Raw genomic sequence first — 11,414 nt, 5'->3', positions numbered from 1 at the left:
ATGAGTGGTGCAAAATAAATAAATACGCAAATTTAAAAAACTGGGTTACTTAGAAGCCTTTATTGTGGAAAAACTCATTAAAAGTGTGGTATCAAATTAAAAAATGTTCAAGTTAGCAGACACTTTGATTTTAGCCCCATTTGGTATAATCATGTATTTCCTTCCTTCACAACTAGGTCAGGTTTTTAACCTGGAAAAGGAAAGGCCTCAACTCTGTTAATGACCTGCGCACTCATAATGTTCTCTCATCATCAAATTTACACTGCAGTCATTCCATTTCTTCCGGTACTTACACATCAGGAACTATGTCAGGAAACATTGCAGATTTTGAAACTTAAAGTTCTCCTTAGAGAATGAACTACTTAGAATGAAATTCAGTCCCTATGGACAGCTGAACCTGATACCAAGAAGGTGGTGTCTCAGTTTGTAAATGTATATATGGGTCAGACGGCTGAGAGTGAAACAAGAGTAGAAATTTCAGAAGACCCATGGGCTAAATGTCTTCACAGCATAAACACTCCTGCTCAGTTAATCCAAGACATCCATTAATTCAATATAAGGTCATACATAGACTCCATTATTCATGTGTTAAATTATATTCATTTTGCCCATCTCTATCACCACTTTATATTAAATGCAAAAAAGTCTGACAGAAAGCTGGTTTGTATGTTTTTGGTTCTGCACCACACCTTTCAAATTTTGATGTCTATGGACATGACCTCAGTCTAGGTCGGTAACAACAAGTAGAAACTCAAACTAGTCATAGGAAAACTTTATCAATTCAGTATGGAGTGGTCATTGCAAAGAGGAATATTCGTAAAGTCTGGATCAAAGACATGTTCCCTTGTTTTGACTATATCACAACACTGAGGGGACCCACCTGACACCTCAGTCTTTCTGAGTTAATAGTTTCTCTACATACTTGTCAAAATATAATGTAATTGTACAAAGATGACCTTTTCTGTTTTTTGCAAAAGTTAAAAAAAAAAAACATCTGAAATGCTTTCGAGTCAAGTAGAGTGGAGTTGAGTCTAGTCCAGCAGAGACGAGTGGAGTCAAATCGAGTTGAGTCTAGTCCAGTAGAGTCGAATGGAGTCTAGTCCAGTAGAGTCGAGTGGAGTTGAGTCATGTCCAGAAGAGTTGAGTCAATTTGAGATGAGTCTAGTCAAGTTGAGTCAAGTCCAGTAGAGTCGAGTACAATGGAGTTGAATCAAGTAGAGTCCAGCAGAGTGCAGAGAGTATACATGTTTGTACAGGTCAGTGGCACTGACCAGTCTCAGTAGGCGAGTCAAGTCGAGTCGAATACAGTCCAGTAGAGTCCAGTAGAGTGCAGTGGAGTATACACGTTTGTACAGGTCTGTAGTACTGACTACAGACTACAGAGCAGTGAGCTCAAACAGCTACAGCCTAGAGGAGAAGTCATGATTCAGTCAATCACCAGCTGCACTGCTCAGAGCTACACTGTGTCACACAGGACTCAGTTTGTAACACTGGTTAGAGCTGTAATGCCTTCAGTGATACAGCTGGTGGTTAGTTTGGTGGCATATAAAAGATGAGTAGGAGGGAGAAGGTGAGGGCTGTTGCAGGCAGCACACAGCACTGCAGATCCAGTACTGATCCAACTCCAGAAGTACCATAAAAAAAAGATTTATTTGTTCATTTCCAGCCAGGACTTCATTAGAGCTTTAAATTAATCCTCTAACTCCCCAACCCCACTCCACCCCACCCACCACACACACACACACACACACACACACACACACACACACACAGTCCCCTTCGGTAACTGTATCGTGGAAAGTGATTTCCCACTTTAGACAGTCCTTACATGGAAAGAGCTTGGGCTGGATGTGGAACTGGATCAGATTCAGGGAGGCAAATGAATCTTGCTGGGGAATGCCAGATCTGGTTGATGAATGGACAGATGCAGTGCACTAGCTGTCATCTCTTCACCTCACAACACCCATCTGACACCTTAAATAACGCCCATTCTTCAAGATTTTTCTTTTTACCCGGACATGTTGGAGTTAAATGAGGTTCTTGTGTAAGGGACTTTGCTCAAGTGTCAACATCTGCTGCAAGCTAAAACACACAAACTGTCAAATATGAGTCAGCTATTTTTCCAAACTGATGATAACCGACATGTTCTTCTTTAAGATTGTATGAGCAGGAAGAATTAAACAGTAGTGGCAGTTAACTAAATAGGTCAAGTGGGTCAATGCAGGCAGAGTCAGTGGTCCAAACTAAGAGGGAAGAAATGTCTTTGGCATGTCTGAGCTCATCTCCACTTTCAGCCACTTTGCAGTCTTCATCTCGATCTGATCTCCTCTCTCATTCTGTCCTTTGCTCTTTCCAACTCAGCTGTTTCTCGCTGCCACTAGTCTATCACCATTAGAAACTCCATTACAAACGTGTTCTCCAGCCTATGCTGTTCTGTCCTGGATTATTTACCCACCTAAAGCTTTAAACAGTGACTGATACGAGCAAAGATGTAAAAATCTAATTGGTCAATACAAGGCAAAGCTTCCTATAGGTTAAATGCACTGCAATGGGATTTGTTGGCTGTGCAGTCATCCAGTGCACCTCTTTTATTTAACTTGGGGACTACATGAGAATCTAGAACACGTCCCAAACCTTCACGTTCTCCCCGGTCTGCGTGAAATGAAAGGTCCAGCACTAATGATGTGACTTGACTACTTGCTTTAAAACTGTTCTCTTTGCTCAGGTGTTCACATTTATCTCTAACAGTGTTACACAATACATTGTGCTATTAAACTTCAACACTGGCCTGCTGCAGCTCTACGTTTCTCCACAGGTTACAGAGGAGAGCTACAGTAAGAGAGTCTTCTACTTCAAAGTTTTTTCATTACAATGCAGATTATTCAATTATTCAACCAAGTCTGGTTTTACAATAGTTTCAGTGAGACCCTCACCAAAGCTGGAACCTAACTGACCAAAAATAAATCTAATGTAAACTTAAACCCATAGAAACCAAGAACAGAGCCAAAGTTTAAATGAACAGGTATGGCAGCATTTTCGTTTTAATTCTGCCACAAAAAAGGAAAAAGTTTGAAGCAGAATTGTATATTTTCCTCAGAACGTGTACACCGCGTCATGGCGATGCGCAAGAACAAGTACGTATTTTTATTGACTTTAGTTAAGTTTGGTTTAGGAGGTGCTTCGTAACTTCATAGGTTCCGTCACTGACCTCTTTCTTCATGTGTGTGCAGGTGAGAATTGACGGGGAAGGGTGGTGGGATACTGTGTTCGTCCCACACAGATAGAGCCAGGGAGGATCACATTACACTGACTCTGACAGTGTGTGGTTTTAAATAGAGTGGTTGTCAACTCCTCCCTGCACAAGTCTATCTATTTTGGGGGGCAGTGTGTAGGGGGAGGGACAGAGAAGTAGATGGGCTAGAGATCAGTGTCTGGGCTTGGCCTATATGCTCGGTAGTGCATATTCTGTGGCTGCATCAGCATGATGGTACTGGAGGTATGAGAGGATTTGTATTGAAAATTTGTTTAGAAAATTATCCAGAAGTTCTGACCGATGATCTGAGGCCTCACTGGCTATCCCTACATTCTGCAATGTTCATTACACCTCACAGTATGATACTGTTGGACAGAACACTCAACTAAGTGACGAGTTAGCTATTCTTAGAACTAAGAATGTTTATCCTGAGGGCAGCGAAAGGTCCTAGAGTCATTAAAATCTAAAGGATTTATCCCCTTAGGAGCATGAATGTGCTCAGCAAATTTAATGGCAATCTGCCCACTAGATGGGATATTAGAGGGGTTATCTCAGGCCAGTGTCTCTAGGAATTAAGTCCCATTTGGACAATTGTGCAGGGCACCATTAATGTTCAATGCCAATGTTGAGTGCCAGTGCAGGAAGCAGGAAGCAAGGTGGACAGTAATGGGGTCAGTTCTCTGTAAGCAACGTCCTTTTCATATGGTTCGAGAATGTGCAAAGGACATTGGAGAGGACCATGACAGAGGAGGGGTGAGGAATAGATGATTTCTTTAAAGCTCTCTAATGTCCTCTGTCACTTTACATGTGTATACACTAGTGTAACACCATGTATGTCTTTGAGGAGACCATCTGAAATTGAAATGTTGTTCTCCTTTGAATGATCCAGATGCTTTGCCCTTCACTCTGACAGCAAGCTTCTCACCTTGCCTTTGGTAAGGCATGACACAAAGTAATTTGTTTCAAGCATATCCCAGCATTAAGATCAGGGTGCTTGATGGGCACATTGCATCCCCAGCTTTCATGCTGAAGAGTTAGCATCGCATAACAGATGAGTGTAACATATTGGCCTATTGGCCATTATTGTATTTGACATGCCTGGATAGAAAAAAAAAAGAGTTCATCCCCCGGGAATCGTCAATGTGTTGGTGCAAGAATTCATGGGGTTACCAAGTTAATAGGATTCTTCCTGAACATCACCATGAACATCCAAGAATGTTCGTTTTCAAGGTACATCATCCTGGGATTGGATGTTTGGTCTAAGGGAAATGATGGACTCATAGCACTCAAGAGGAAAAGTCAGGGAGTCACTAAATTCATTACTAATCATCCTCTGAGACCATAAATGTCATGGAGGTCTAGCCAGTATTTATTTAGATACCTAGTTCTAAGTATCTAAATCATTAGTTTGTGCTGTGAAGAACTACATGTCAAATGTCGTCCCAGCTCTAGATCAACTCATCCTTCCCCTTTCTTGCACAGCATATGGTCATCGTTGCTCGTTGCTGTGGTCCTCTCTAGTGTTAAGCTTGAACATTTGTTCTAAAGTTAAACTTGAACATTTGATGATGATGGAAAAGCAACTATGCACCACTTGTACCCCCCTCCAATCACTCCCCTCTTCTCCAAGTAACTTAACTTATGGATCGTGCAGGCCTGCCCACCAGCATTTGCCCCTGTCAGTCAGTCTGACTACCCCCCTTCTTCTCAGCTTACCCATAGGTTGCTCTCACTCTTTTTCTGTCACTCTCACATTAGTCCTGTCTGTGTTCCTGCTCTCCTCTCAGCTTCTTATTGCAGTCTTAACTGATCACACAAGTGCTGCACTGGACTAAAAGACACCCTGTCTTGCTGCTGTCCCAGATTGAACGGAAGGACCCCCTTTTCTTAGGATCATTTTTGCCAGGACTTGGGAACAAGCGTCTGGATCTCAGCTTGGAGTATCTTCTCTGCACTGGAACTTGTCTGTTGGATGTCATTTTAATTGGTGTCCATTCCCTACTGTAGCAGTCTGTTTGAGTGTGTGCACCTCTGAGTGAGTTTGAATTTGTGAGGTTGTGTGTGTGGGACAAATAGGCAAAGAGCTGCGGTGCTGGACTCCTGCAGTGATTCCAGGTTAATTCCTCATTAGTTGGCCCGGTCTCGGCTGTGAACATGGCATCATTGAGAAGTTTGATTCTTGCGGTGCTTCTGGCGCTGCTCTGTTCCTTCCACACCCCACTGGCTCCCACTGCCAAGGCACAAGATCTGCCATTCCGCTTTGAGGAGGGTCTGATGGCTGATGACGACGACGACGACGATGACGATGATGATGATGATGATGACGATGATGACGATGATGATGATGACGATGATGATGATGATGACGATGATGACGACGACGACGATGACGACGACGATGATGATGATGATGATGATGATGACGACGACGATGATGATGATGATGACGACGATGATGATGACGATGATGACGACGACGATGATGATGACGATGATGATGACGACGATGATGATGACGATGACGACGATGACGACGATGATGATGATGACGACGATGACGATGACGACGATGATGATGATGACGACGATGATGATGACGATGATGACGATGATGACGATGATGATGATGATGACGACGATGATGACGATGACGATGATGATGATGACGATGACGATCATGAAGGTCAGTCACTTTAAATATGCAGCAGTGTGTATGTCTTTCTGTGTTAGAATATGCAAACATCTACACCTGAAGCACATTTTTAACTGCAAACTGTTAAAGCATCAACTATCACAGAATTTAAAATTTAAACGACAACATGCATGTTGCATGACTGTTGCAGGCGTACAAACACCTGCAACAGTCTTGAGGTTACACCCACCCATGTGATATTTAAACTTCCGGTGTGGGTGATGGCTGATGCTTTGACATGTAGTTGGAGATGAGTTTCAGGTAAGCACATATGCATGTACATTATAGGACAGTGTGCGAAGGGGAGGAGCTAAGCCAAATGTTAGCCACTCCCCTCTCGTTAACATTCTTACAGCCTCATCATCTCTTTGTCAGTTCTTATTTTAATGTTTCAGAGCTCATAGGTAATCAAAGTCCCTCCTCCACCCCTTTCCAGCTGTCCATTTCCCTTGCTGTCTCTGACACTGTGTTCTTTTCCCTGCTTAACTAGAGTTATGAGCACTCTGGGGAAATTGAACTGGCCCATCTGAAGTCCAACTGTCCGAAGTCCTTCGTACAGTACGCTAGATATGAACTTGGGGACTACAGAAGCATTGATTTGAGAGAGAGAAAGAACGAAAAACCAATTTCACACAAACCAAGCCTGACTTGGGAATCAGTCATTGGGGTCACTATTGGGGTTTGAGATCTTTTGATTTGTGTTTCGTTTGAAAGAATGGTTCCTCCAGAATGGTTCCTCCACTAGGATCTTCCTTTCTCATTTTTTTTGGATCAGATTGACCTGCATTTGTGTCTTTATGTGAATCTACAGAGAAAGAAAGAGAGACAGTGATATTGGGGGTGGGTCGGGGTGCTGGGGAAGCAGACAGAGGGAGAATAAAGCGCGAGGGGAGGTGCAGGAGGGCCACTACCTAAATTCATTCATTTCAAAGCTTAGAGCACCAACAAGGTGTACAGTTTCTCTCTTTCTCCATATCTCTCAATCTCTTTCTTTCTCTGTGGAGCATCAATGCCGCTGTCTGTTGAAGAGGTGTGTAATAAGAGAATTTAGTTTTAAAGTCTGGTGTGTGCACTTGTAAAATTGCTAAATACAAATAAGATATTAGAGTAACTTTCAATGTACCTGTGAACAGTGTAAGAACCATACCTCTTTTTATTTTCTAAAACGCTGATGTTTTGAACCATTAGATAAAATTAGAATTTTTGATGCACATTTCAGTAGCTTACATTAACAATGAACATTTGTTTAGAATTTAATGCAGTTATCCCCTTACTATTCAATGCTCATTTGGCACTGATATAAAATTGAATATCTGAATCATTTGTGAAACCAAGCTGAACATAAGGTGGGTCCGAAAGTCTGAGACCACTTAGAAAATGAAGTGGTCTCAGACTTTTGGACCCCCACTGTATACCTCACAGAAATGATACAACACTGTATTTGCTGAAGATTTTCAGACCTTCAGGGAGAGAGTGTTTGGGAAAAGAGAGAAACGTCTCTTTGTATAGAGGAAGTAACTATCATATTGCCAAGAGATGAAATGGGTATTGGCTTTTTTCTCTTATTGTTTCGCTAAACTGTGATTTTGTGATGACTATAAACATTCATGTTGTGGAAAAACATGACAATCACCACTGTCCATGTGTCTTTAACCCTACTTTCATTCATTAAATAAATCAATGGATCATAAACTGCCCGAATGCAAATCTGTTACCAAAAGCAGAGGATTTGTGTTAGAGCTCTGAAAGTACATGGAAGAGCGTCGTTACTTTTATCAGAGATCTGTACAAATGTGTTTGGTCATGTTACCTGTATGAGGACCAGAGCTGCAGACATTTCAAACCTGTGAGTATCAGTCCTGACCTGGCATGTTCTATGTGAATTGTGTTCTAATGAATGCTTGGCCGGGAGGTTACAATAGTCTGTGTGTGTGTGGGGGGGGGGCACAAATGTAATAAGCCTGCAACAGTCTTAATTAAAAGGATTCATTCAAACACTTACTTGATGAATATGAAGTACTTGTATGAGTATTTACCTCTTTTGCAGCTTAATGCTCCACTACATTCATCTAACAGCTGTATTTAAAAGTTAGTTTACAAATTCATATTTTACATCCAAACCACATCATCAGCTTCTGTAAAGTTATCTCACATCCCACAACATTAAAGTCCTGATTAAAGGCTAATGAATAAACGGACAGGTGTAGTAATATGGACTGTGTCTTTGTGTGTTGACTCACTACAATTTAATGGCGACAAACATGCAATCTGCTAAAAGAAAAATCATAAACAACACAAAAAGTTGACTGAATTGATCAGTCTCCATGATCCTGGTACTGTGGGGCCCCTCAGAAGAGACTCGTCTATATATTTTACATTTCTGTCTCTGAGGTTTGAACTATAATTGGCAGGCAAACCACCATCATTTTATGCCCACTGTGTCAATGGTCTAACATGTATTTTGATGTGGTATTGTTGACTGTTAGAGCTGTTCATGTGTTTTGGTCTAAAAGTCATATATTTATTATCATTATCATATTCAGATGACGACGATGATGACGACGACGACGATGACGAAGATGGTGATTATCACAAAGGCTCTCTGTGCTCATACTGTGAATTCTGTGAGGTATGTCTGAAGTGAAAGTAGTGAAATTAAACGTAGCCATCAAAACTCAGTCAGAAACCCAGAGATCAAACATCACAATGTGATTCAATATGTGGGATTTGTTTCATTGTGTGTTGAAGTGGAAACAGTACATAGATACAATCCTGCACTCTATGTGTACCCACTCTGTTTTGTGTAATCCTGCCTAACGCTGCCCCCTCTCTGGTGATCTGTTCTGGCCTTCTTGCAGCACTGTGACAGCTGTGACAAATGTCCTTGTAAAGAAGGAGACAAGTCTGAACACTGCGATGACTGCAAGGTGAGAAAACACACAGTATTCCAAAATTACACTTTGTCCAATACTTTATAAACCAAACTCCTGCAAAACTGATGACATTCCCAACAGACTCCGCTGAATTCTGTGTTAACTGCTGATTAGAAAACATGCTAACACACAAAACTGCACTCTGTATACTCTCAGTCTTGTTGTAAACCAAATAGCTTGAGGCTCTTTGGTTTCTAAAGCCCAAAGATTCGGACCCAAACCACCTCAAGCAGGTGGTGGATGAACAGGATTTGAGCCCCGGCCTCCTGGGTAAAAGGCTCATCTCATCCTGTTCATTATCTAAGCTCTGTTGTTCTTTATTCTGTCTCACCTGACTTCCTACAGCCTCTCCGGAAGAGAGACTGCCCATTAAAATACATTCATTTCTAGCCAAAAGAAAGACCTGGCAGTAATGTTGTGTAACTTGCTGACACAGCTTATACACCTTTGTTTTAGGGTGCGTGGAGAAATTCAAAATCACCTGGAACAAAACATATCACCTGTTCTCACATGTTAGGGTGATAACTGCTAACTACAACATCAGAAACCATCTTTGGTGAAAATTTATTTGACAGGATTTTTTTAGTTTGGCCTGTGTTCTATCTGCTAATTTGGAAGGGGCGGAGTTTGTGACCTATACTGGAGCCAGCCACCAGGGCGGCGACCAAGGGGTTTTGCCTTCACATTTGGGGAGCTGTCATGTCGTCCATCTTTATGTACAGGCATTGGTATGAACCTATGGTAGTGTAGTTGGACCTTGTGCAGGAAGGAGGCTGGGGGACAGACAAATTTAGCCCATAGGTTGTCCTTACAGCAGCTGTTTGGTGACCTCTACTGGTTGTAGTAACTATGACAAGACCAAGGAAGGAAGTCAGGTGACATATAAAAAGCAGCAAAATATGGAGGAGGAGGCTGGGGTGAAATCGTTCGTGTCATGTCCACAAATTTAACCATGTGTTTATTATTGTTACCATGACGACGAAGGTCCTCTAACCTTAAAGAAGTACTTATTTTAACCCAAACCACCATCTTTTCACCATCACCATGTTAGAGTCCTGTAGGGTCAAACGATCTGTAGTCCTTTTAGTTGGAGGACTTGTTCTTCTTGTGAGATGACCAAGCTGTTTACATCTCTGCATTCATGACTTTGTTGCATTCTTGTTCACAGATGTGCAATTTCTGCCACGTCTGTCCTGCTTGCAATACTCTTTGCCAGCCTGGTGAGTAGATGCAGAGTTGCCACAATGAGAAGAAACACATCTCTACAGTATCACTTTAGAAAAGGGAAGTTTTTTAGTTGCTCATTGAGCTGGTCAGTCTTGTTACGTAAGAAGAAGCTTGGGGCTTAGGACCTTCCTGAACTACACTAACAGCTAACAAGACACAGGGAGCCTTGATTGGACAGTAGAGTGTTACACAACGTCAGTGTGAGGCAGCAGTTAAATGTAGATGGCCTTGCAGTCTGAGTTCCAGTTCACACTTTCTTTGTCTTCTTTCTTCAGGAGGTTTCCTGGATGAAGTGACTGGATCGATCTACAAGTAAGTCACATTTACACTGGACTGAAACCTGTTCAAACATTTAGAACCTAGAGTCTGTAACTTCTGTTCGTCTTTCCATCCACAGGACTGTGGCTGACGTGTTCGACGACGATGATGATGACAACTGAACCCAACCATATGTCGCCACCATGTGGCCAAACTAATATGTTTCGCTTTCACCTCTAATTTTATGATGTTATTTTTGTCTTTTTCCTTGAGCACATTTCATGTTAGCTCAGCAATGACTGAAGAAAAGGTGTTAAAGAAATAACTTAATATATTTGTGTACTGTTGTTAACTGACAAGGCTAAGTCGTACTTTGGAGGAAAATGATATATTCGAAGTCATATTTGGGATGTGTTAAATAAAAAAGGAGGGTACATTTTTATTGATTGATTTCTTGAGTGTATGAAGTACTGAGAGAAATGAAAGAGAAATAAAAGAAACATTTCCTGCCGAATGGATTCTTTGAACCAACCTGTTGCCTCAAGTCAGAAAACAGGCCGTTTTGAGCCTAACACAGGTGAGGACTCTGATGACTGTGGACTTAAAGCAGACTTTCAAACAGATGTTGACATTAACAACAGTTAAAAGACTTGTGACTTCACTTGGAGTCAATCTTCATTTTCCAGACAACAGAAATACTTCAAATATTCTGATCATATGCTTCACATGCAATGAAATATTTAGAAAGCAACAGACCATTGTAAGACCTGAGGATTTAAAATGTCAAGGACAAGGACAAAAATCCTGTCACATGTTGAGCACTATAAGCAAACAGGGGACAGAATGAGGCTCATGCTATACCGCACATTGATGGAAAGGGTTCAAATATTTACATATCTATATTGATATTAAAGCCCAGTTGATGAACCATCAGAAGCAGGTGTGTGCTGTGCTGTGTATGCCAGAATTCAATAAAGCTATCATTTAAGAATTTCCAGTAGATTCCACAGTCAATCTGCACAGCCGAAATAATATCAACAGGACTGAACTG

At 41.5% G+C, this 11,414-nt stretch overlaps 1 protein-coding gene across 1 annotated transcript; it reads left to right on the top strand.

Moving 5' to 3' along the window:
- Positions 1-4,957: 4,957 nt before the first annotated feature.
- Positions 4,958-10,802, top strand: LOC121199017 (acidic repeat-containing protein). The gene is made up of 6 exons (XM_041063456.1): positions 4,958-5,936; positions 8,489-8,574; positions 8,804-8,872; positions 10,047-10,098; positions 10,381-10,417; positions 10,503-10,802. Exons 1-6 carry the CDS (start codon positions 5,408-5,410, stop codon positions 10,543-10,545), a joined length of 816 nt encoding a protein of 271 aa, XP_040919390.1. The 5' UTR covers positions 4,958-5,407; the 3' UTR covers positions 10,546-10,802.
- Positions 10,803-11,414: the final 612 nt, after the last annotated feature.

This window comes from Toxotes jaculatrix, chromosome 18, assembly GCF_017976425.1.
Source record: "Toxotes jaculatrix isolate fToxJac2 chromosome 18, fToxJac2.pri, whole genome shotgun sequence".
Taxonomy (NCBI): domain Eukaryota; kingdom Metazoa; phylum Chordata; class Actinopteri; family Toxotidae; genus Toxotes; species Toxotes jaculatrix.
Note: the sequence above shows the minus strand (reverse complement) of the source record. Positions and strands in the feature narration are given on the sequence as shown.

Bases quoted from the DNA above. Each gene is read 5' to 3' on its own strand.
- LOC121199017 (XM_041063456.1), top strand. From the start codon at position 5,408: ATGGCATCATTGAGAAGTTTGATTCTTGCGGTGCTTCTGGCGCTGCTC. The intron at 5,937-8,488 runs GTCAGTCACTTT...TATCATATTCAG, and splicing joins TGACGATGACGATCATGAAG to ATGACGACGATGATGACGAC. The intron at 8,873-10,046 runs GTGAGAAAACAC...TCTTGTTCACAG, and splicing joins AACACTGCGATGACTGCAAG to ATGTGCAATTTCTGCCACGT.